At 59.9% G+C, this 25,584-nt stretch overlaps 1 protein-coding gene across 13 annotated transcripts in view; it reads right to left on the bottom strand.

Moving 5' to 3' along the window:
• The window catches only part of CACNA1E (calcium voltage-gated channel subunit alpha1 E), an 88,221-nt gene that overhangs the window by 47,969 nt on the left and 14,668 nt on the right, over positions 1 to 25,584 (bottom strand). For 12 of the 13 annotated variants that reach the window (XM_084527224.1, XM_084527221.1, XM_084527228.1 and 9 more), the window contains exons 3-8: positions 20,190 to 20,456; positions 14,839 to 14,944; positions 14,277 to 14,416; positions 7,062 to 7,165; positions 6,282 to 6,434; positions 5,878 to 6,059 (exon numbers count right to left, since the gene is read on the bottom strand). In XM_084527224.1, coding sequence (XP_084383350.1) covers positions 5,878 to 6,059; positions 6,282 to 6,434; positions 7,062 to 7,165; positions 14,277 to 14,416; positions 14,839 to 14,944; positions 20,190 to 20,456 — 952 coding nt within the window. Of the gene's footprint in view, positions 1 to 5,877; positions 6,060 to 6,281; positions 6,435 to 7,061; positions 7,166 to 14,276; positions 14,417 to 14,838; positions 14,945 to 20,189; positions 20,457 to 20,892; positions 21,179 to 25,584 lie in introns of those variants that run through there. The other variant, XM_084527231.1, reaches the window with a different exon arrangement.

A 25,584-nucleotide genomic window follows, 5' to 3' on the forward strand; every position in this document is an offset into this window, starting at 1 on the left:
CGCATTCGCTCTCCTCCAGTCAGCTGGTGCCTCCCCCAGCATGCCGGAGCTGTTATAAATACGCGTTACCAGACCTGCCATTTCGTGTGCCAGCTCCCCCCAAAACGCGGGGGGAGGTGATGCCCAGCGCCACGGTGATGGGCACCATGGGCTGGGGCCATGGCCATGCTCTCGGTCATGCTGCCCAACCTCTGTTTGCCTCCGTGGTTGTGTTCACCAAAACTAGGGTGAGAAGCCCATCCAGCACAGGAACCATGCCCCAACATCCCCAGCCTTCTTCTTCCAGTGGCAGAGTGAGGAACCGCTTGCTGCCCCTTCAAGCATCCTTCATGAGGTCCATGTTGGCTTCAGTTTTGGCACTTCTTCGGCACAAAGGTGTTGTTCTTTTTACCAAGCAGCCCCTTTTTCCCAACCCTTTGGAGCACAATTTACTTTAAATAACCTTCCTCAGCCAATAATTCATTGGCCTGGTCCCCTGTGCCTTCCCATAGGTTTTTCCCCTTGGTCATCCATCACATGCAGAGGCCAGGGCAGACACACCACGGTACTTTAATCCCTAGTCTACACAATCCCTAGTGTCCTCGTGCTGGAGACCAGGTCCCATCGCTCACACAAGCCCTTTGGGAAACCAAGGCACTGCCTGATGGCTGATCCTTCTTCTCCCCTTCACTTTAAAGCTGCAACCCTCTTACTATAGAATTTTAGATCCATCTCGGTTGGGAAAGACCTTCAAGATCACCAAATCCAAGCCAAGTCTCCCCATTCCCCTCGGTGCCACATCCACACGTCTCCTGGATACCTCCAGGGATGGGACACCCCCACAGCCCTGCACACCCTATTACACACCTCAGCACCCAAAACACCACCACCCGTGCTCTTCCACGGCCACCTGCCCAAGAAATATGCTCGCTACCACCTTCAGGAATACCTGAGACTCCACCGTGTGCCTCCAGCCTACAAGGGACCCAAGCCACCCCATGGAGCTCTGTCCCCAGGGGTGATGGAGCCAGCCCTGCAGCCACCCCAGCGGGCACCCAGGCACCCCAGGGAGCAGCTCTGCTCTTTGGGTAGCCCCTGTGCTTCCGAAGGGCAGGAAAAGGCGCAGGGAGCTGCAAAAGCAGGTCTCACTCGGGGGCCAGAAATCTAAAGAAGTCTAAATATATCCCGCCGTCGAATGCAAAGCACAGGCTTGCAGCCCACACGTACCCTCCCTCAGGCTGTGCTCGCATAGGAAACTTCAGGATTTCTTTGCTGGGTTGGGGGGGTGAAATAATAAAACAACCACAAACTCAATTTCTCCTACCTAAAAATAAGCAGAAAGCGCCTTCTGCCTTTGCAGGGCACCTTTCGTCCTTATTTCCCGGTGGCTTGATGGAAAGTGGAAGGAGAGGAAGGGCGATGGGTGGATGGAGAAGGAGCAGAGCTGTGCTCTGTTGGAGGTGGTCGCTGCGCCCAGCACCCACACAGTGCCCTGCACACACTGGTGGCCCGCACGCAGCCACCTCCCCTGTCAAAATTCATCTGCATTAGGAGAGCCTCCACGATTTCTGCTCGAATCTGGAGCGAGACAGCAGGTAATTGGATTGGGGTGATATACAGCCAATGCCGCAACCGCCTGGCCACCTGCTCGGGGACACGCGCAGCACGGGGCACCACGATTCGCACACCAGATCCCTGGTTTGGCATCTCCTGATGGCTTTTTGGGGTGGCTGGAGCCATCCCTCCTCATCCCCACAAACCGCAGCCACATCCAGGTGAGCCACACGCACAGACCAGCAGGCGCAGCATCGCAATCCAGCAAAAAGGAAAGACAACAACAACAAAAAAAAATCTCCCAGCAGATTCCCTGACCTAACCAGCTCCCTCAAGACCTTGACACCCGCTGCTGCTCTCCCCAGCGCAGTAACAGATCTCCTTCTTCCCTTTAATAGCAGTAATTTCATCTCCCGCATGCAGGGCCATGCCTCACTCCCCGCCAGCCGCGCCTGGTATCCATCAGCGACCCCGGTGCTGTACAAGATCTGAATGAAAATGCTTTTCTTCTCCAAATTAGGTTAATGAGGAAATTGGTACATTTCCTTCACCGAGCAAGGGCCGGCCCCCGGCGGGCCGCATCCTGCCCTTGGTGGGCGCCCCGACGCTGTGCCCACAGCACCGCACAGAGCCCAGGGGGAAAGGGGATGGGGAGTGGGAAGAGGTCCCCAAAACAGGACACGGGATGCTCAGCGAGGGCTGAAGCGCATGGGCACACGTCTTGCTGGGAAGGAATGGGGAGAGGGGGAAAAAAAAAAAAAACAAAAAAAAAAAAACAGCAAAGAATGGGGAAAAAAACTCCGTTCTATTTCATTTTTCTATTTTCTAAATTTTTGACTGGGAAAAAATGATGCTAAAAGCATTATGGAAAAAAATAAGTGTTTTGGAAATTCCTGAAACAGGCGTGGAGACTGGTTTTGGCTCTGTTCGACTCTGATCTGCTGAGAAGTCGCAGCCAGGCACCCCAGCACCGCCTTCCAGGGGCTGCGAAGGAAACCTTTGCTGGGATGCAAAAGGCAATTAGAGGCTCTGGGCTTAATGAGGAGGGGTCCGAGCCCCCTGCCCGTTCTCGTTGGGCAGTGCCAGAGCATCCCAGGCTCTGCTGCCTTCAGCAGCCGGCCCAGGGCAGAGACTTTCCCTGGCAGGCAGGCAGAGGGTGTGGGCAGGCAGCTTGCAACAGAACATGCCTGCGAAGCTGTGGATCCAGCAGACACAGTTTGTTTCTTGCTGTGTCATTTCAGCGTGCACACACATTTAAAAAAAAAAAAAAAAGCAGGAACATTTGGCAAGCTGGAGAGGGTCTGGCTTTAAGTGCTAACAAAGAGCCGAGCCAGGAGGGGAACAAAAACCCGGCTTTCTGCCCGTTTCTGCTCAGGGTGCGTGCAGCAGCAACTAGCAGGGCGCAGCGACCAGGAGCAACCTTGGGGTGGGGGGAAAGCAGCTCAAATAGTTAAAAGTTAGGATGGTTTTAAGGCTTTGGGGTGGAACTTCCTCGGCTCCTCCTTCCCGAAGCCCTCGCTTGCCTTTTAAACCTGTGGTTAAGTTGCAGGCAAGGAGCAGAAGGGGCTCTGTCCTGTGGTGCTGGGGGCTTTTCGGCTTCCCTGGCCCCCCAAAATAGCCACGGAGGTAATAAGATCTGCACCTGCTGAAGGCATGGTGTGTCGATTAAATTTTGATCCCTCTCCAGCCGGGTTTTTTGGTTTGTTTTAATTTGAAGCACACGCAGCAGGACTCCTTCTCCCTCGGCGAGGGCTCCAGCTCGAGCGCCTGGCGGTGTCCCAGGGCATGGAGGGCTCAGCCACCGAGAGCTTTCCTCCTTTTGACACCTCTCCCACCTCCTTCACTCGCCAGCATCCCTCCCTCTGCCTCCTCTCCCTTGGAAAGGCACCGGGCTGAATGCACCTGAGCCATGCTCAGGGCCTGCCAGTGCCAAAAATGTTGGTCTCGTGGCACCCCCTGTATTTTACCACCCTCTTTTTCCCCAGTCCTGCCTCCTGTGTTGCAAAAGGGATTTGGGGTTTACAGCAAGCAGCTGTGGCCTGCTTGCTCCCTTGACGCCTTGCCATACATTTTTAATTAGCAGCACGGATGCTCTTCCAGTGCTGCTAGGGAGGCAGAAGGATTTTACCCATTAGTGCTGATGGCCGTGGCCCTAGGCAAAAACGGAGCCGGCTGCTTGCACGATGCAGCTTCAGCACGGCTACTGGGGCTGTGCCAGCCCTCCTGTCTGCCTTGGGTTGCTCCAGCCACCCTCATTTCACTGGGGCTGCCTCTTCCCACCTCAGCATCCCTCCCCCAGTGAGGAAAGGAGGGTTTTTTCCACGCTCTTGTCCTGCACCGACACCTGGCACGGGCTGCGGTCCCTGCACCACGCAGCCAACATCCCCAGCTCCATCAGTGCTGGGGGCAAAGCACACAGCTGGGACAGGCGAGGGTCAAACCCTATCCCAAGGCCACGTTCCTCAGCCTGTGTGAGCACTGGGTGCCCTCACTGGGTGTTTTTGCCCCAAATCCCAGCTCCCAGCAGCGTGGGGGAAGTGGCTGCCAGCAGCTCCCAAAAACGCGCTCCTGCCTGCTACCTGCAAACAGCAGCCGAGCGCCTCTGGAGCTGGAGCAAACAAACAAATCCTGGTGAATAAACAATAAACACAGCCCTCGGAGCCGGTGTTGTGGAGGAAGTCATGATTTCAAGCTCCCTTCCCTGCCTTTTCACCAGGCTGAGCGTCCCCGCCGCGCTCAGCATCCCCGCGCCACTGCAGCAGGGAGGCAGGACAGGGGTCCCCTCTGCCAGCGGGGGTTTCCCTGCGGTCCCAGCAGAAATCAGGCCTGGTTTCAGAGCATCCCAGGCAAGGGGGATCTGCTCCAGCAGCAGGAAAAGCAAAATGTTCCTCAGCTTCCATTTTGGACAGCTGGAGGGACCACCAACCAAAACCCACCTCAAAAAAAGAATGAAACCCTTCACGCTCCCAGGGAAAGACACAGCACCCCGCAGTCTGAGGCTTGTTTTTCCTCCCCCCAAGCACACGCCAATTTCTGCAGAGCAAGCCTGCCTTTCACGCAGGCAAGGCTGTTGAAAACAAGGCGAAAGCCAAGCGCATCCACAAAATAACACACGTGGAAAGCACCGCGGGGCTGATTAGCTTTCCGCGACGCTTTCTACAAATTGTGAGAGCCGCGCTCCAAGACCTGGCAAAATTGGGGGAAAATGGGTCTTAAAATCACGAAGCAGCTACGCGGGGGAATATTAGAGTAAGCAATTTCTCTGAGAGATTGCAGAAGCGTTTTCCCTGCCACCTCCTCTCCCCTGCAAGGCTGCCTCGCTCACCTGAAGGGACTCGGTCCCATCACTTGACACCAGCAGCGTAAGGCAGAGACCCCCTGGCCGACCCCCCCAGACCTGGAGGGGGTGAGAACCCCCCTGGGGACCACAGCCCCCCATGCACATGCCTGCTCACACCTCCACATTTGCTTTTTCCCCAAAAAAGGGTCCTAAGCCCATTTTGCTGCTGTCACATGCGGGGACAGAGTGCCCGCAGCATGCGCATCCCTGCAAGACAGGGGGAGGGCGAGGGACGTGCAAAGTGAATCAGCAGCATTTTACCACCAAGACCCAAGTCCTCACTCAATTAGCAGCCGAGGAAGGTCCCTGATACTTCCCATTACGGGTAAGTAATAGCTGGTACTCTGCAGAGGAGCGGGAAGGGGAGGCAGCGCGATGTCCTGGCCGTCGGGGACAGGATGACAGAGCACAGCTGGCCGCCGAGGCGCCTGCTGCTGGGAAAATCATCCCAACACCCAGTCCCCAGCATCCCTGAGAACCCCAAATTAGCATCAATGCATCCCCCCGGTGTGATGGCTGTTCAATTCTGCCCCATTCCCCACCAAAGCAGCGAGAGCCAGGCACCAACAGCTCCTTTAGGGGGAGGAAAAATGAATCCTCATGGCAAGACAGAGCCCTGGCCACGAAACGCTCCCCCAGGCTGGGTTTGGGTGGTCCAGCAGCCCCGTGGATGCTAACCCATATCCCTTAGCACAAATAAAAAGGAACGAGGTCCCAGCGCTTGCAGCACACCACCTTTTCTGGGGTTACAGAGCAGTCTTTCTCGGCAAACATTGAAGCACATCTCCCCATGCCAAGCCGTGCAATTTGCCTCCCGCAGAGTGATGCCACCCTGCGAACCTCCAGGCGTTACGGGAGCCGGGGCAAATCCCACCCAAATGGGACGCGCTGGCACCATCTCCATCCCTCAGGATCTCAAAGCCTTTCAGGCCACGGAGCTGCCATCTCCGGCACCCTGTCCCCACACCCAGCCAGCCCACGGACCCCCCGGCCTCGCCACTCACGTTGTACAGGACTGTGGTCCACCCTTCCATGGTGATGCACTGGAAGACGGTCAGCACAGCGAAGAGGATGTTGTCGAACTGCGTGATCCCGTCGTTGGGACCGATCCACTCCCGGCACTCGTAGCCCGGGGGGCAACCCTGCACCCCGCACGGGTGGGGGGGGTCCAGCTCCTCCAGCTCGCCTGCGGGCACAGGGCAGAGCCAAAGGACGCGGCGGTCAGGGAGGAGAAGAGCCCAAACGCAGGGGGGCTGGGGACAGAGCAGGGCACGACAAGGAATTGATGCACCCTGGGTGCAAGCCAGGGGTCGCATGCACTACACGGAGCAAACCATTTTTTTTTTGTTTTGGTTTGTTTTTGGTTCTTTTTTTGCATGCTCAGGGTGCACAGAGCTGCCTTCCTCACCTGAATTGTTCGTGTAGCAGGCTCGGTGCAGCTTCCCGCTGTAGAACTCCAGGCCGATGATGGCAAACATGAGAATGGCGAAAAAGAGCAGCAAGCCGATCTGGAGGAGAGGCACCATGGCCTTCATGATGGACTTCAGCACGATCTGCAGGCCTGGGAGGGAAAAGGAAGAGCCCAGCTCAGCTCAGCACACGCTGTTCAGAACCAGGCACCCCTGCTCCCACCTCACCAACAGCCAGAGGGGCAGGGTGAGCTCCCCAGCACCACCTGGGCATCGCTGGGATAAACCCCACGACACCCCCAGAACCCCAAACTGCTCGCTGCCTGCAGCACATCACCCCTACAGTCTCCTGGGAGGGGGTGGTAAAGCTCTGGGCATCCAGGTGAGCATCTCCTCAGGGCAAGGCGAGCAGGTGCCCGAGGAGGGAAGCCACGGCAGCAGCCTACTTTATTTATTTATCCCCGTTCCTGCAGAGGAAACCTTGCAAAAAGATGAAATCTCCCCTGAATCAAGTCCTGAGAGGATCCACCCACAGCCTGCTGGCCAGGGAGCAGGACCCCAGACCTGGCAGGGGGCACCAAGCCACCGGTGGGCTGGAGGGGACGTGCCACCTGGGGACACCGGCTGGTCACCTCCCTTTGTCACCCACCAGCTTCTTCCCCTCCCTTTCCCCAATTTCCACCCCACATCACTGAGGTGAAACAAGCTCCCCTTGGTCTGGAGGAGACGGGAAAGGGACACGAACGCCCCGGGAGGAGAACTGGGATTGTCTGACTTACTGGGAATGCCCGAGACGAGCTTCAGGGGCCTGAGGACGCGCACGGCACGCAGGGTGCGCAGGTCCACGTGCGTGTTGAAGTGCGTCCCGGCCGTGGCGAGGATGCTGCGGGCAGACATGGAGAGAGCGGGGTTAGGGCCCCGTGGAGCATCCCCCACCCAGGGAACGAGGTCCCACGGGCAGGACCCGGTGTGGGTGCAGGGATCCAGCGCCTCCCAAAGCCCGCGTGCCACCAAAGCCCCCTTGGATGCTGCAACCGGGGCTCGCGGGCTGCTGCGGCCAGCCAAAGCTCCCCAACCCTGGGAACCCCCAGCGATACCCCGCCATAGATAAACACATTCAAAAATATACAGCGATGAAAGTTTGATGACCTTGGAAAGCACAGGAAGGGCTCCAGAGGTGATTTTTTAAACACAGAAACTTCCCAATCTCTAGAAAACAAACTGGGGCAGAAGGGGGCCAGCACGCAGCAGGGCCAGCAGTGGAAATACCCGAGGTGCTGGCAGTGCAGGAGGAATTGGGGGGCTTGGTGACACCGACAGCACAAGACGGTGTCACCAGAGCTCGTGGCCACCCGTCCCACCCGGGCTGGGTGAAGAAGAGGAGGAGGAGAAGGCACCAGGAGCAGGGGGAGGAGAGGAGGGGACGGGGAGGAGAGCGGGACAGAGGGCGGCAGCCACCTCGGGGCTGCTTGCAGCAATCCAAAAACCGAGGGAAATTGGGTCATTGTTCCACTAATCCACCTAATTACAGGCCAGAGCGGCTCTCTGGCGCGCTGAGCAATTAGCACTCGCTCCCTGCCCCGCTCCCCGAGGCACGCAGGGCCCGGCGCCCCTCGGGAAGGCGGCTCGGTTTCCTGGCACCAGACCCTCCCAGCAGCACAGCAGGCTCTTACAGCCCGTTTCCGTGCCCTCCTCCCCATTTTACCAGGCCGGTTTTGTTTGCAGAAGGGTGGCACAGCCTGCCCCAGCCTCACCCCGACACCACCCAGGGCCCGATCCCAAGGGACCCCTGGGCTCACAGCCACGGTGGCACCTTCTGGACAAGCCCCAGTCCCTGCTAAAAGCTGACACCAGGCAGGTGGGAGAGAGGAGAGGGGCTTCATGAAGCCAGGAGCACCCAGAAGCTCGGTAGAGCTGCTTTGTTAAATCGTCTGTGAGATCAAAATCAATAATCGATACAGCGCGGCCACTCGGCAGCGCACGGGAGGGAGAGGAGCGCGGGTGCTTTCATGTCTTTGGAGCCACCTGCAGTGACAGCAGGACAATCCAGCACTCCCCAGCCACCAGTGGAAGCACACCCTGTGCCAAACGGCCCCCAGGACCTGCAGCTTTTGCTCCTCGTGTCCCTGCGTCCCACAGGGATGAGGAAATGCAGTTGCACCGAGCTGGTCCTACAGAGCCTGGGGGAGCGATGGAGATGGAGCCATCCCAACCTCACCAGCATCTCCCCAGCTTCCAGCACCGGCCGGACACCCCACGAGCTCGGACCAGCCCTGGCTGCAAAGTCCTCTGCTAACCCAGATTGCTTTGAAGGGCTCGGGAGCCTGTGCGAGGAGCCTCCAGGCAAGGTTCATGCGATTCCAGGGCAGCCCTCCGCCGCGCCCTAAATTCGCTGCTAAGAATGGGACTCCTCTGTGGCAAGGTGACGTGCTCCTTGTCCTTGCGGGGGGACAGGGCACATCACGAGCTCTGCCACCGGGGGGGTCGGACAGATCCCCGAAGCGAGGTGGTGGCACTGTAGATGTTTCTCCCAGCCAACAGCCTAAAGATGACCCCACGCATCCTTCCCATGAAGGAGGGCGTACCGCTGGAGCTGCTGCTGGCCAGCCCAGAGTCCCAGAGCACCCACACGGCCCTGAGCAGGGGCTCAGCTGCCCAGGATTCATTTTAGACCAACCGAGGTGGCTGGAAAAAAACAAGCAGGCTTTCAGGCACGCAAGCCTGGCTTCTGTCTGCTTTTTCCAAGCCCTTTGGTTGCCCTAATAAAACACATCGCATCTCCCCATGGCCAGGCTTCTGTACACACAGACATCTCTGCTCGTAGGATGCTCCAAACACCCTCCTGCTCTGGACACGGGCGTTTCTGGACATGGGCAGCTGTTAATTGCTCGTTAACCCTCCCAGGTGTGCTTTTTTGGCACAGCGTGACCCACATCGCACCGCGCGACCCACTTCTGCTCCGGGAAGGCGCGAGCCGGTTTCAGCGCCACGCGCATCGCTCGGGGAAAGACCTGGTTCTGAAACCACCCGGGGAAGGTCCAGCCTCTCCTCCTCCCCCCTTTAAATCTGCTCCAGGGGCGTCTTTAAAAGCTTCGTCAACTCAAACGAACCGAAATGAAATTGGAAACGAGCTTCAGCAGCCAAAATGTGAAAAACGAGGGAGAAAAATCGCTCCAGCACCTAGCCCGCTGGCGAGCATCAGCCCCAGGGCCGGGCAGCAGCATCCCCTCGGCACGTGCCCACGGATTTTGGCACGCCGTTTTTGGTGCCTTGTGGCTTCCTGCAGAGAGGGGACGGCTCCGTGCCGATACGAGGAGGCAGCTCTGGTATCTGCAGAACAATTTCAACCCTCTCGAACGCTTTACAATATCCACGTCTGAGGTACTAATAATTATTCTTTATTTTTAGGCAAGGACCCAAACTAAAATTACATCTCACCATCCAAGTTATCTGAAAAAGCTGCCAGATTGGGCTATAAAAATCCCAGTGATCTCATGCTTTTCATCATATGTACCGGAGAAAAAAAAAAAAAGAAAGAAAAAAAAAAAAGGGAAAAAAAGTGAAGGCGTTTTTATAGGTCACCCAGGCAAAGGGGCGAGCTCTACTTCTTCGGAGGGAAGGGGGAAGAGAGATTCAGGTGGAGAAAGGAGCAGAGAGGATCCAGTGGAAGGATGCAAATAAGAGAGGAGGCAGGATGGGAAAGATATGCTAATCCGCAGAGTACCAGCGAATAGTGAGCAATCAGCAGCAGACAAACACATGCTTAGGAGAAAATAAATAAATAAATAATAATAAATTATAAACGGACGGAGCCGGGATGTGCTCCTTTTATTTACGTGCAGCCCCTGGAGCGCGCGGTGAGCTCCGGAGGCACCTTGGGGCTGGAGCCCTTGTCCCGGGAGGGGAGGGAAAAGAAAAACAAAACAAAAAAATCACATCCCAAGTTCCCAACAGGCAGCTCTGTCCTTAGGGACCCTGCTGATGCGTATCCCAAAGCTGTTTTCCCAAGCAAACGCTGACCCCCAAAGCAGACGGCTCCGTCTCCCCCTCGCCAAACCGAGCACCCCCCGGCAATGCCCACCCGGGCCCTGCACGGGGCTGGAGGTGCCAGCGAGCTGCCAGAGCCATCCCGGCTCCAAATCTGGGCCAGGCAGGGTGCTGGCTGGCACACAAATTAATATTTATAATTAAGTGGAAAGGCCCCTCAAGGCCTGAACCGCCACCTGACTCCGTGAGGGAGACTAGCGCGTAATTAATAGACTGGTCAAACGGCTCATGGAGAAGAAGCTACCTGGTGAATTTACCCCATTCTTCCCCTTTTTGGCCACTGGATCACCCCCTTCTCTGCAGATACCAGCACCAGTTTCCAGACCAACACACCCCAGCAGTCCTGCTAACAACAACCCCGCTTGCCCCGATATTCCCAAAAAGTGATGGATGCACCACGGGGACACAAGCCAGCCCCACACCCTGCCCACAGCATGGTTTGGAACGACCTGAAAGACATTATTTTTTTTTCTCCTTGTTCTTTCTAGGTTTTGGGGCTGCAACATGAGTGGATTGTGGGGCTGCAAAGCTGCTGGTCCTGATGGCACAGTGGCTCCTGCATGGGGAAGGATGGGGTGAAGGTGTGTGAGTGGCACACGGGATGGATCCTGAACCCGGGGAACGCAGCAGCACAGCTCCCTCTCCCTAAGCATTAGGAGCCCAGACCCTTTAGGGTTTAGAAATCAGGGTCTTTCTCCAGGAGGATGCTTCTGCACCTCCCGTGATCAAGGCTGCAGCATCCCCTCTGGTACGGGGACACAGCCACATGGTCACCGAGCCAAGTCATGGAAAATGAATAAAACTGCAACAAAACGGCGCTTTGCTCCTGGAAACCCTGAGCTGAAAATGGTGCAGAGCATCAGGGCGAGCAGCTCTGGCTCCTAAACTGGCCACACAGTAAGATGGGGGGATTTTTGTGCCCCCCAACCCCAGCCCTCGGCTCTGCCTGCCCAGGGGCCTCCCCGAGCCCCCCAGCCCTAACGCGCCCCCTGCGCCTGGACGCTCCCCATCCCTGCCCTTTGTGCGAGGTGCCGGTGGCAGGCACGTCCCGTTGCCATGGCATATGGCACATGAATCATTCACAAAGCTCGGGAATTAATTATTCATCCCAACGAAAGACCAAACACTTTTACTAATTGTCCTGGAAGGGAAGAGCAGGGGAGAGGGGTGAGAGGTGGGGGAGACACCATGGTGGAGCCTGGCTCCATCCGTGGGAAAAAAAAAAAAAAAAAAGGATGACCGAGGTGGCCATCCCAAAATCCCATGGCCATTTGCTGATGATGATGAGCCCCAAACCGACTTGCCCTAATCTTCATCAGGGCTGGGACAGGCAGGCTTTGATGGCACACGCTGCGGCCACCCTGCCGCCCCTTGGCTGTGCTCCACACCACAAAACACCCGCGTAGAAACCTCCGTGCCCGAGGGGGTGGCAAAAGGGACCCAGCTGGTTCCGACCTGGGCATTTATCCCCTCTACATTCAGCAGGGATAACCGCCAGGACATCGGGGCTGGCACAGCCCAAAGACGAGCTTCCCCAAACCTCCGCGATACAAAGGGAGGCGCAGGAAGGGAGAGCACGTGCTGGAAAGCAGAGCGACCCCCCGACAAGTAGCACCAGCAGTCAGAATGAAAAGAAAACCTTTTGTGCCAGCATCTGGCCTTCACACAACTCCACAAGGGCCTTTTGATTTCCGTTTTCCTTTTTCCCTGTCGCTGGAAGTGTTCCCCCACCCCTTCATCTCGCACGTGGCGCCTTATTGTATTGCTGCTGCGACCAGAAGAGCCGGCACACAGGGCGAAGCACACGCCTGCCTGGGAGCTTTCAGAGCCAGATTAACCCTTCTTTTCCACGAGCTCTTTCCCATCCAGTGCAGGACAACGCGGGCTGTTTTGGGTCGGGGCTTTCCGTTCATTACACCACTTCCAGACCCAGCCCTTGCGCAGGGAGCTGACGCTCCCATCGCCGATGCTCCATTAACCTCCAACCTCTCCCTCTTAGGAACCACTGGTAAAGAAGTGACCATGATCCACCAGCCCTTTCTGACCATTTCTGAGCAGTTTTCCCCCTTTTTGGTCCAAGAAATCCTGCACCAAGCAGGTCCCAAGCTCAGCTTGGGTGCCTGGCCAGGTCAGGCTTGCGCAGGATGAGCATCTCCATCCCCATCCTGGTTCTGCCCCAAAACCCGTGAAGGCAGCTCACTGCACATTTTCTGAGAAAAGTATTTTTGGCCGGGGGAGAACAGGCTGTTTTTCAGGCAGCGACGATGATTTGGAAACCAGAGGTTATAAACGGAGCAGGTTTATAAGCGTGCCTATTAGTTCCCCGGTGGAAGCTTTAGCATTAGGGAGTTTTGGGTGGGCGTTGATTTCCACCGAGATGAAAAACCTGGGTTTATTGACATAAGAAGCAAACACCGGTTGAACCCGAGGTGCCATCCATCCCTGCGCAGGGTCCCAGGAGGCAGCTCATTTTGCAGCCCCTCGTTGGGGTAATTTGTGCCCCCACGGGAACCTCAGTGAGGTGCCTGGGCGGAGATGCCAGCAGCATGGAGCACCTCTCCGACCAGACACGTGGTGAAATAAACTCAGCCAGGGAGTGTCACCCGTGGAGGGACAGGCCAAGGGCCAGCAAACATGATGCTGGGTCCACCAGGACAGATCCTGCTCCTGTGGATGTCCCCCCTATTCCCTCTCCTAGCCCTTTGTCCAGAGGCACACGAACCAAATTTCGCACCATCTTCAGACCCCGCGCAGAGATCCCATTTGCCACCCACCCAAGGCAGTGCATATGTCCCCCACGGGCTTCCTGCAGGCCACCGGCCAGCCCAGCAGCACTTCCTGGAGAAATTCACCCAAAATTTGGGGGAGCTGACGCACACACGAGTCCCTGGTGCGGGGAGGCGCCGCTGCCACTTCTACTCGCGCCTCTCCAAGCGCAAGCGACACAGGGGGGAGAGCTTTTTCCATCTGCTGAGGCACAAATCGGGATGCCAGGAGGGGAAGGAGCAGCCCCTCTGTGCCTCATAAGCGTGCCGGGGGGGGGGGGTTGGCACCTCTGGGCACACCAGCAGCCCGGCACGGGCGATCGGTTCCCTGGCACGGGGCCCGGCGCAGGAGGGAGCTGGCGGGTGAGTAATTGCTGAGCGCTGACTCAGCACTGGCTCGGCCGCAGCCAGCCCGTCCCGACCCGCAGGAGAGGTCCCCGTCGGCCCCGTCCCCACCCCCAAACACAGCGTTTCCCCTTGGCTGCGAGCCCCAAAGGATGCCCAGCAGGGCCAGCCTGCAGCCCGCGGGCATTCCCCGTCACCGCTTTGCTGCTTCGGGTGGATGCAGCCCTGCACCGTGGCTCGTCCCCCGGTCCCTGCATCACCCCGCTGTCCCCAGAGGTGCCACCACAAGGGCCTGGCCCAGCTCCTTGCCCGTGGGCACACCAGGATTTTCCTCCCAGCCCACACCTCTCCACCCTGGGCACGCAGTGCCCATCGCCACGTCCCATGGCATCACCACGCTCAGCGTCCCCTCCAAACCCCTCCTTCCACGTCCCACGCGGTGACACCACGCAGGAGCAGGCTGCAGGCCAGGAGAGAGGGCTGTGCAGCTCGGCAGAACCCTGGGTACAACGCCTGGTGCCGTGCCTCAGTTTCCCTCCATCACCCCGAGGCGATTCTGCTCAAGCCCCTTCCAATGCCAGCGAGCAGAAGCCCAAACGCAGCCGCCCGCTCCTTTCTGTGCCACCAGCACAGCTCGTCACGGCCCAAGCAGGGCTCCAATCTGGGCCACGTCCCCAGCAGGTGACACGAGCAGTGACACAACCAGCACCCGCCATGCTCTGCCACCCCCAGCACTGCTGCCGGGAGCCAGCATCACCCCGTGCCCTGGAGCCCGTGGCACCACCAGGACGCGTCCCCTGCCCGGCCACAGCCGTGTCCCCGCGCCGCCCGACTCACCCGCTGAGGACCACGATGAAGTCCATCACGTTCCAGCCGTTGCGCAGGTAGGAGCCCTTGTGGAACACGAAGCCCAGAGCCACGATCTTAATCCCAGCCTCGAAGCAGAAAATCCCGATGAAGTACGGCTCCGTCTTCTCCTGCCGGAGGGGAACGGGGGGACACGGTGAGGGGTAGGGGGACACGGGGCAAAGAGCGCCGGACATTTCACGTGGGGTGGCTTCACCTCACATCTTGCCCAGCTCCTGTCCTGTCCCACCTTCCCCAGTCCCATCCCACCTTCCCCAGTCCCATCCCACCTTCCCCAGTCCCTTTCTCCCCCCCCAGGAGCTCTCCCAGCCCTTCCTCAGCCAGCACCAACCTTGGAAACCCAAAGTTTGGAAACCCAACGCGGGGGCTGTGACCCACTCAAGCTGCTCAATTCCCCACCCCACTTTTTAGGATTTTTAAACCTTCCCAGACCCTCTCCATGGAGGAGGAGGCTGGCGGGGTGCCCTCCTGCCCCACCACCCCAAAAAAAAACAGCCGAAATCATCAGGGGGTGCCCTTGGCTGGCACTGACCAGTCTCCGCGACATGGGCGTCTTGTCGTCCTCGGGGAGGTGCTGCTCCAGGGCCAGCACGATGCAGTTGGCGATGATGGTGGCCAGGATCATGTACTCGAAGGGCGTGGAGGGGAGTCAAGGAGCAGAGCAGAGGTGGATGGAGTTCCTACCACCCTTTTTATCCCCAAAAAGCATGCACAGAGCCCGGCTTTCACCTCCAGGCAGGACATTTGCCACCAACAACCACCCTTTGGAGAGACCACGAGTGCCTCATCAGCAGGATGTGCTTAGACCCTTGCCAGCATCCCAAATCCCAGGCTTATGGCAAGTCACGGCACAGCAGCGGTGACCACCGAGCACCAAAACCCTCTCACACCTCGCCAAAACCCCGCAGCCACGTGGGCTCCGTCTCCGGTGCCAGCGGGACGGGCACCGGAGCAGGATGGCTGCCAGGAGGGGCAGCCAACCAAAGCTTGCAGGAGCTGGGATTTATTTAGGGAGAGGAGCCAGAACAGATTCAGCCAAGGCGTTTAAAAGGCCACTCAGGGAAATTAATAGTTGGGGAGGCAAAAACAAACCGGGAGAGACCTCTGCGGCGCACGGGTCCCGTGCAGAGGGTGCGGATGCGCACAGTGAGCATCTCCCCGTGCTCGGCCAGCTCAGACCCAAGTTCTCCCAACATGGGACAGTCGGGGCCGTGGCACCGTGCCCTACAACTCCTGACGTGCTGGGTTCGGGGAGCCCGAGGGGGAAAAAAAGCTTCCCCTAGGGCCAGCAGGAACAGCCGCCCAAAGCAGGGGGAAAATAGCCACACACCAGCAAGCGTCCTCCCAGCTCGGGGCCGGACAGCGCTCGGTCACATCATTTCCTCTCTCATTAAGCATTAATGCCCTGACCTTCCAGCCACCCAAACCACAGAGCACGTCCCTCCCAGCCCAGCAATGAAAGCCCATCTCCCTCCAGCCTTCTCCTCCTCCTTCGTCTGGCTTCTCCGGGAGGATCATTAGGGAGCCGATAAAAATAGGTTCCCTTATTGATTTATCTCCTTTATCCACGCTCTCGCCCCTGAATAGTTGACTCGTTTCCTTAGCAACTCTGCTAATCCCCCTGCACACCTGCAGCCTGGTGTGCTCGGGGTGGGGAAGGTGCCCCAAGGCTACGCTGTCCCCAGCCCGTGTACCCAGCCCGTGTCCCCACTGGTGGTGGCGATGCCGTGGTGGAGATGCCGAGCTCGCCCTGCCATCCCCACCCAGCAGATATCGCTCACGTGGAGACCGTGCCCAGCTCCCAGCTGGGATTTGTGACGCTGGTGGCATGTTGGTGAGACCTCACCGAGTGACTGGGTGGGATGTGAATCCCTCCCCAAGTCCAGGTGAGGTTTGGGAGCCACAGGGAGCTCCCCTTACCTCCCCTGCCAGCAGAAGCAGCTCCGTGCTCGTGCTTTTCCCCACTTTCGAGGCCAGTAGGGGCAGAAGGAGCAGAGAGAAGCCTCCTGGGCATCTTCAAGGACCCAGCCTCCAAAGGGCAGGAGCAATTTCACCCCTCCAGCATCCCCCAACCCATCGCCTATAAACCGAAGCCTCCATTCCCCAAAGATCCCTACATTTCCCCCAGGACCTGCTCCCCTGCAGGGCTTTCCCTGCTCCCAAGCTGTGAACACGACGGACCTTCAGCTCCTACACCATCAGGGGGCTTCACCCTGCTTGCACCAAGCTGCCTCCTCACTGCTACTGGGAGCCATCCACACCGGGCGCATTTTGGGTGCCCCCATCCCCACACCGTGCTTCTGAGCAACCCAAAATCCACCTCTGCCTGTAGGACACAGGGACTTGGTCCCCACCCAGGACCCTCCTGAGGGCTGAGCCCAGCAGGATGCAGCCAGGCCGGAGCTGCCCGCAGCGACGTGGGCGCAGGCGCCTGCCTGCCACGTGCAGCCAGCTCCGGGGAGAAGCCTTCTCCTCAGAACTGGAAACCAAAACCTTTTTCTTTTTTTTTTTTTTTTTTTTTCACCCCACTCCTTTTTTTTTTTTTTTCTTAAACAAAAAAGAACCGCATCATGTGATTTTCCTGCCTTAACATCAGTTTTTTAACTTTGGTCGCCGCAGCAACGGGATGCAACTTGGCGTCGCCATGACAACAGCTGCCTCTGCCCGAATTCGCCATCTGACGGGCGGCCGCGCTCCAGCCCCGGCTGCCAGAGACGGCCCTGCCCTGCACCCACCCGCCCCTCCCCGAAAGACCACGCTTCAAAATCCCCGACGGATGAAGGAAGGGCCCCAAAAAAAGGGCCCCGGAGGAGAGGAGATGCTCCTGGGTAGCGCCAGGAGGTGCCCGAGGGCGGCACGGTGCGGTGGAGCTCTTCCCGCAGGGAAATGGTGGTGGAGGGGAGGCGATGGGGACAAAGAGGCCACCACTGTCCCCAAGGGACGGTGCCCAAGAGGCTGATGTGGGGGTGCTCGCTCACCCCAAATTGCTGCCGTGTGGCATGCACATCCCTCGCGGTGGCCACCAAGAACGGCCTTGGGCACCGGGAGGTCGCCGCGGGCGCAGAGGAAGGTGATGAGGAAGGCTCGCCAAGGGGCTGGGGACGGAGCCAGAGATGGCACCCCCTGTCATCTGGCCCTCCTGGGGAGGGAGAGGGATCTTGTCCAGGTCAAATGCGATTAGGCGGATGAAGGACGGAGCAGGGAGAGGAGCTGCAGCCCATCTCGTGCGCTAACTGAATTGCGGCTCTCCAGGCAGGCAAACAAATGAAATCAGGGCTGAGGGCCTGGCCGGCAGAGCGGGGCTTTGTTTCGGGAGGAGAGGAGAAGCGAGGAGGAGATGTTCCCACAGCCAAAGCAGCGGCTGCCTCGCGTTTTGAGCCTGAGCAGAGAAAAGAGCAGCTCCGGCAGAGGTAGCAAGCCGGGCTTTCGGCAAAGACTCGCTCTCCCCACGGAGCTGAATCCCGGCCCCGGTTCATCGTATTTCTCCTCCTTCCCCTCCATGCATCATCCCTATTTACACCGGGAAGCCAAACTGCAGAGGCTGCTGGTTATAATTATACAGTTACCCAGCAGATACCCAGGCCTGAATCACCGGTTATTTTTAGCCCTATTACCTAGTCAACTGGAGCTGGATGAAGAAGAGCCTCCACTCCTCCCCTCGCTCCATCCCGGCCCCGGGTGCCGCGGGCCAGATGCGCACAAATCCCCCTGGCCCTGCCAAAAGGCTTCCGAGGAGCGGAGCAGCTCGCAGGGCCACCGGTACCGACACCAGCTTCCACCCACAGAGACCTTGCCACGAGGTTGGTGTGGCCCAAAGCCCTGAGGTTTTGGGCACGGGGCATTTTGGCAACGCCCGGCGTGTTGGGCAGCGTGCCCTAGCGCAAAGTGAGGTGGCACCGAGGTCCTCTCCACCAGGCACAACCACGGAGCCTCAGGAGAGGCTTCTGCCTTTCCCAGCAGAAATGAACACCTTCTGAAGGCCCCCTTTTCCCCAATATTTCACGCAACGGGTACAAAGCCTTCACCAAAAAGCCCTGCCCTCGGGAGCTCGAAGGGAAGAGCCGCCGTGCCACGCTGCAAGCCCCAGGGTGGGCAGCTCAGAGCGGGCTGGCAGCCACGCAGGGAACGGCCACGGGGGCTCAGCTCCACGCACTCACTCAGGGATATGCCACTTCTTTTAGGGGAAAAAAAATAAAATAAAGAGCCAATCTCCCTCCTGCCACGCAAATGCCGTGGAAGGATAACGCCGAGGGGTTTTTGCAGCGTGGCGGCCGAGCGCCAGGCTCCGGGAGAGCGCAGCAGACGAGCTGTGGTGCCGCACCACGCCAGCACGGGACCCCGGCCCGCAGCAGCGCCTGGAAGCAAAGCTGAGCAGCAAGGGCCCTCCCACACCGCGCTGGAAAAGCACATGAATAATTTGGCATATTCTGGAAAACAAGCCCCGCCGGCCCGGCGAACGCCCTGCAGTGCTCTGAGCGGAGCTGCCGCCTGGCTGAGCCTGCCTACCCACGCCGCCGCACCGCCGCTCCCAGGGCACCATTTGGGGACGGCGCAGGGGGTCTTGGCGAAGCTGCCCCCCACCCCGGGGTGCCCCTGCACCCCCAGAGCACAGCCAGCCCCCCCGAGCATCCTCTGCAGCTGCCTGGGCAGGACTCGGAGGCAGCGATGCAGCAGCACGCCGCGGGGGTCATCTCCCCAGCAATGCTTAGCGCCGGGGGTGGCACGTCCCGCGGCACCGAGGGCGTCCCCGAGGCACCTGTTGCACCAAATAACGCCGGTTCTGCTCGGTGCCAGGGCAGGTGCCTCCATCCCGCGCCCAGCGGAGGAGCCGGCAAGTTAACCAACAAGTTGCAGGGAGAGCCAGCGCCAGCAAGAGCCGCACGTAATCACCACTGCAGAAAACGCTACGGGGAGGGTCCTCCGGGAAAAAAAACGTGGCCACGGGGAAACTTCGGGCTTGTGTCCTCGGCGAGGAGGGGACCTGGGGGTCAGGGGGGTGCCGAGCACAGGTTGGATGGAGAGGAGCACGCTGCGGTGCTGGGCACCAGCCACAGTGCCCGGGGGCACCCATGGGAAGGGCGGGAGGGAAAAGAAGCACATGGGGGTATTGGAAGGATGGGGGAGCTGTGGGGACCCGTGTCCTCCACCCATCGTGGATTCCTGGGGTGAACCATGGTCCCCAGAGCAGATCCCAGAGGCTGTGGGGAGCAGCAGGGGGCAGGCAGAGGGGCTGGCATCTTTCTGTGCCCCAGGGAGGGGGCAGCTGGGTCCCAGGGGAGTGGGATGGAGGCAGCGGGGTGAGGACGGCTGTGCCCCCGCCAGGGGCGAGCAGGCACACGCAGGTGACCGCAAGGGGACAGGGAAGCCGCCACCCTGCAGGCTGGGGGGCTGGCAGGGGCCCGTCCCCAGCAGGAAGGGTGGCTCTGGGTGGGGTGGCAAAAACTCCAGCGAGACATCGAGGCGCAGAGGAGAGGCTGTGACCCCCCGGCCACGCACCCCCGTGCCCGAGGAAAAGGTACCCCGAAACGCGCAGCGCCAAAACCGCATCGGAGAGCCCCTCGCCAGCACGGGGGGGGGCTTCCGAGTTCAAGCCCCAAGAGGGGCTGGGGTCACCCGGAGGGGGGAGAAGGGAGAAGGAGCCCACCCCAGCACACGCTGAGCAGAGCAAGGGAGGGGAAGCAGCAGCAGCAGCAGGGCGAGGAGAGCATCCCCGGGGACGCTCTGGGGTGCCAGGGCACCCCTCTCCGCGCGCCGAAGGAGAGCAGAAGGCAGGCGCTTACCTGCCAGCCAGTGCCACTCGCACGTGTCCTGGGAGGCCACCGAGGCAAATCCGGGCACGGGGAGCAAGGGGGGGGCTCGCCGGGGGGGTTGCAGAAAGGATATGGCCAGTCGATGAGCTTCTTGGCGTATTTCCTGACTATGTTCTCTTCCCCAAAGAGGAACAAGGATCTGTTGACGGTGAAGCAGTTCTGCCGGACGGGGATGGGGTTGTACAGAGCCATAGTCCGGGCTCGCTGCGCTTTGGTTTGCTTGAAGGCTCCCGGGGTCCCTCCCGCAGGGGCAGGAGCTCCTTGCCGGCTCCGGTTCTGCTCCGAGCCCCCATCTCCAGAGCCAAGCCTGCCGGCCACCGCCTCCCCGAAGCGAGCCATCCTGGAAGAAAACGCACAGGTGAGCCGAAGCCGCGCGGCCGAGGCAGCGGGGGAGAAGAGGGAGGGAGGAGGTAGAGGGGTGGGGGGGCTGCGGGGCCCCCTCCTCCTCCTCCTCCTCCTCCTCCTCTCCGGGTGATGCTCAGCTCCGGCGCTCCTCCAGCCCTCCCAGGGAGCCGAGACCCGCGTGGGGAGGGAGAGGCAGCGCCGGGCTCGGCACCCGCGGCACAGCGGGACCCCAAACTGGGGGGGGGGGGCACAGCGGGGAGCCCCCGGGGCACGGCGGAGGCTGCGGCGCCCCGTCCCTAAGCAGCCCCCGCGCCTCCAGCCGTGATGCCAGGGGTTAAAAGCAGCCCCATCCCTCCCAGCACCCAAAGCAGCCCCTTCCCTGCCCCTCCTGGCGAGCCCTGCACCCCAAAGCCCTCCATCCGCCACAGCACCCGGCACAGCAGCGCAGGGGAGGCCGGGGGAACAGGTTGCAGCGCGGTCCAGCCTAGTTGGAGCCTCGCAGCCAACTTCCCCCCGCCGGCTCCATCTTCGGCAGCCCCCGGGAGCCCCCCGGGTGGCCCAGCTCGCCGGGCCTCGCAGCGGGGCCCGCAGCCGCCGCAGGGATGCCGGAGCCTTGGGCTGCCAGGGCACGAGCACGCAGGCACCGGCGGCTTCCCGCAGGAGCCGGCCACCAAATCGAAGGCTCGCTCGCCGCGCCTCTGCAGCTCGGGGCTGGCTTTGCTTTAATGAAGTCGGCTGCAACACCACACACACACACACACACACAGACACACGCGCACACGCACCCCGCACGCACACACGCAGGCGGGCGCGCACAACACGCGTGCACGCACGCCCGGCTCGCTCGCTCGCTCCATCCAGTGCATTCTTTTGGCAAGCACGGGAGCCGCTGCGAAAAGGGAAGGCAGCGGGCGAGGGGAGGGTCTGAAGGGAACAAAGGCGCCGGCGGAGCCCCCCCTGCAACAAGCGCTCGCCGGCTGCAGAGGGGTTTCCAGCACCCGGGCGAGCGGCTGCTGGTGGAGACGGGGTTTTGGGGGTCTCTGCTTTCCCCCCCCCTCTCTGTTTGCAGGTCGGGGTGGCGAGGGGCTCGCCCCACCTCAGCCTGCACTGAGCTCCTCTCCAGGCACACGCACGGCCCCTGGGAAACCTGGGGGCTCCCCCCGGGCTGCCCTGGTGCCCAGGGAGAGCCCTCCTCTAGATTAGGCTCCTTCACCCCCCTCCCCAAATACACCCCATGCTGGTTTTTTTATTTTTTGTACCCACAGGGGAGGCGAACGGGGCTGTGGCTGCCCCCACCCACCCCATCCTGCTGGGGCACGCAGCTACCGGGGTGGGGGACCCCACATCCACCCCACCCCAGGGCTCCCTCCTCACCACTCACACCTGCACATCCCCCAAGCGATGCTCACAGCATCACCCGTCCCTCCCCCCAAAACATAAAATGAAATAAAAGCAGCCCTTAATCAGGTAATCAGCCCTCATCAGCCCAGCTGGGCGAGGGCTGCACCCACCAGGCAGCCCGACAGCACCTCGCCGCGGACATCCCCACCTCCAGGCACCACCCTGGGGTTGTCTTTTTGGTCCAAAAGAGGAACATTTAGCTAAAAGGCCACGGGATTGCTGCACCAGCACTCAGACAGAGCCCCCCGAGCCCACCAGCTCTCCAAAACACCCACCTGCCATGCCTTGCACCCACACGAGCGGTGAGGGTGCTGCCGGGGATCTGGCGAGGCCCCCCCCAAGCTTTGCCACCACAAAATCACAGCAAGGAGCGGAGCACCCAGGGCAGCCCCCTCCCAAAAGGCAGGGATTTCACCCTGCTGCTGCTGGGGGAGGCCACCCCACCACCAACTCCTTACAGCCCCACTGATCCACCCCAAAACGCTGCCCTAACCAAACCGGGTACGATTTGGGGAGCGCTCCAGGGAGCGTTCCCTCTGCTGCCTCCCCACCACCGGTGTGCCATTAGGATCGTGCCACCTCTCAGCCCCTTAAGATGCCGTTAATTAAGCCCAGGGCTGTGCTGATTGCCCCGAGCAGATCCTCAGCCCTGCAGATCCCCCACCTGAGCTTACCTCTGCATCCCCAAACCTTCTCCTGCACCACCAGGGCAGGCACCCAGAGGCTGAGGATGGAAAAGGTTGGACCCTGCACCCCTTCCTGGCTCAGAGGTGCCGTGAGAGCCTCGCTGCTTCTCCTCTGCCCCCCCCGGGAGCTCAGGCACCCCCTTACCTGGGCACCTCTGCCCCGGGCTGGGTTTGCTCTCCTCCCTGCTCTGCGCTGCAGGATGACCCCGCTGGGAGCCTCTCTCCCTCTCCGCCGGTGCTAAAGGATGGGATATTTATGAGCCAGCAGCTCCTTAAGCGAAGATTGAAGGCACAAAAAAAGAAGCCCTGGCTGTGCCAAGAGGCGCAGGCTCCGCTTCCCAGGATGTTTATTGCCATCCCCGTCTTGACCCTCACCCCGGCATCCGTGAGTCAGGGAGAAGCGTGCCTGATGCCTACATGATTCAACATGGCACGGAGCTTCGCAGCCAGCTCGGTGGCGGTGCTTTGCACTGCTTTTTATTATTAATTATTATTATTATTATTATTATTTTTGTCAATGAAGGAAATCCAAGAAGACAGGGCACCGGGGGGGGCACCAGGACGGGAAGGAGCCTGGTTAAGACTTCCAGAGGGAGGCTAACTCCCCTCCCCACGCGATGGCAAGGTGAAACCCAAGCTTTTTTTCCTCGATTTTCTCCCCCAGCAGCACACCGAGGGCTGGGGTCTCCAAACCTGGCCCTGGCAGGGGACCCCCCCCATCCCCGGAGCCCCCCGGTGCTCGCAGCGCGGTGATGCCCCGAGCGGTGCTGCCCTGCCCGCTCCGGCACCGCCATCTAGCGGCTGCTGGCCTCGCCCTGCAGCCCGGCTGAGAGAAAAAAAAATACATAAAAAATTCAAATAAAAGCACTCCGTGCTCCCACCGCAACCCCTCGCTCGCTCCTTGCCTTGCAGAGGGCAGCGGCGCCCTTACGGCACAGCCTCCAGCTCATGGGGACCCCAGGGGACCCTGCCTGTCCCCCCCCGCGTGCTGCCACCCAAAAATGGGGCAGAATGGTTAAATGCATCCCCTGTTTGCTCAGTGAACTCAAGATCACACGTGAGACCCCTCATCTCGGGGTCAGGTCCCTCAGGCACCCAGGGCACGGCTCCGTTTCGGTGACCGCAGCTCCCGGCAGCTCTTATGGGCTGCACTTGGATTAGAAAGTGTCTTTTGGCATCATGATTCTTTTTTTTTTTTTTTTTTTCATTTTTTTAAGTAAGGCTTCAACCGTGCGGAAAGGGGGAAAAAAAAAAAAAAAATAGGCTGAAATGAGAATCGTCTACATGGCTCTGGCCCCATTTCAAATTGGGACCGGGTAGCTCTGACTCAGAGGCGTGTTTATAACCACGCAGGACTGGAAGTTTTTTCCAGGAACAGATTCATTACCTGCAGGGCTAGGAAGAGGTGTTTCTCCTGCTCCCCACCGGCACAGCTCCCCCACGGGCAGTGGGGCCGGGATGCTGGTGGAGAAGGGCCAGGCAGGTCTGGGGGGGTGGCATCCTGGGGGCCCAACACCACGCTCCAACACCACGTCCTCACCTTTCCCCAAGTGTTTCCCTAAGAGGACCCATCCCAGAGCGACTCCAGCCCCATTTTTAACAACATTCACCGCTCTGCAGCCGACAAGCAAAGCGCAACACGTCCCAAACCCACGGTGGGCTGCCAGGGCCCATGGCACATCTTCACCACCTTTTTTTCGGGGAGCTCTGGGCAGAGCGTGGATGAACGCCCATGCGTCTCCAGCCCTTCTCCTCCTCCCCTCTCTCCCGGCGCTTGCGCGCACGCACAGATGCTTCCCAGTGGCTGATCTGTTGTGACATCCACCTGTACAAGCAGAAGGGGAGACGTGCCGGAGGTGTCTCCACGAGCCAGACGAGATGTCAGAACAGAGCTCAGGCGCGTGGATGTGCTGCTCCCTGTGCTCTCCCCGGGCGCCCTTCAGCGCAGGCCGGGCTCGGAGCATCCCATCCATCACAGCTGCTAGTGGAAGGATGCTGCGTGCACCGGGGGAAAGCCAGTGGTTGTGAGCTGAACAAGTTGGAAGGGGCCTAAAGACAGCCAAAAAGCCCACGGTCCTGAGCGTTTGTAAGCCGTGAGGTGCTTTTGGTGCTTGGTCTCACCACCCAGCAACCTCTGCTCCAGGCACCTGCCCCACCACGGGCTGCCCACAGTTTCCAAAAAGCCCAAACCGACCAGCACACATCACCAAAGAGCACAGGACTTGCTGGGGGCTCAGCAGAGGCTCGCCACAGGGACCCCTGTGGGACAAAACCTCTTCTCCGTGACCACCGTGTGCCTTGGGCCAGCTCTCGTAGCTTTAGGCTGGGAGGCTTCGCAGCTCAGCTGAAGAGCCCTGAAATAATTACCCGTTAATAAATTGCCTGGAGTGCCCCGCTGCTTTATTTAGCCTGGCAAGTCGGGCTCTAATTGGCATTCGCAGCCACGTCCCGGCTGCTCCGGGCAGGCACGCAGCAATCCCAGCACCCAAACAGCTCCCTGCCTGCCTCCCGTCTGTACCAGCGAGTTCCCATCCCTGCTTCCAACCCCAAAATCCCTCCGTGTGGCTTCTCCCCTTGGCTAAGGAGCATCCCAGCTCAGCTGCCAAGCCTTACGTGTGCACAGGACCCAGGAGACCAAGCTCAGAAGAGACATCCCATGGCCATCTCCTTTCTCGACAGCGGAAAGCTTGTTGCTGGTGCAAAGGGTCCTTCAGGCATTGCTCCAACTCTGTGCTACCTGAAGCAGAGGAAATCCTTCCCATCCACAGCTGAGGTTGGCAGAGACCTCTGGGGGTCACCTGGACCAACAGCTCTGTGCAGGCAGGGACCCCCAGGGCAGGACACCTGGGGGGCTTTTGGAGGTCTCCGAGGAGGAGACTCTTTGGGCAGCCTGTGCCCTGTCACCCACCCGGCACCCTTCCTCCACCAGCATCCTCTTGGCCCCCTTTACATCTGCCAAAGCCAGCAGACTTTCTCCTCAGATCTCCCCTCTGCCCCCAAAAGGCAGGCGAGCTCTGGGCTCTCCGTGCCCAAGGA

Source organism: Aythya ferina (assembly GCF_964211825.1).
Source record: "Aythya ferina genome assembly, chromosome: 8".
Taxonomy (NCBI): Eukaryota; Metazoa; Chordata; class Aves; order Anseriformes; family Anatidae; genus Aythya; species Aythya ferina.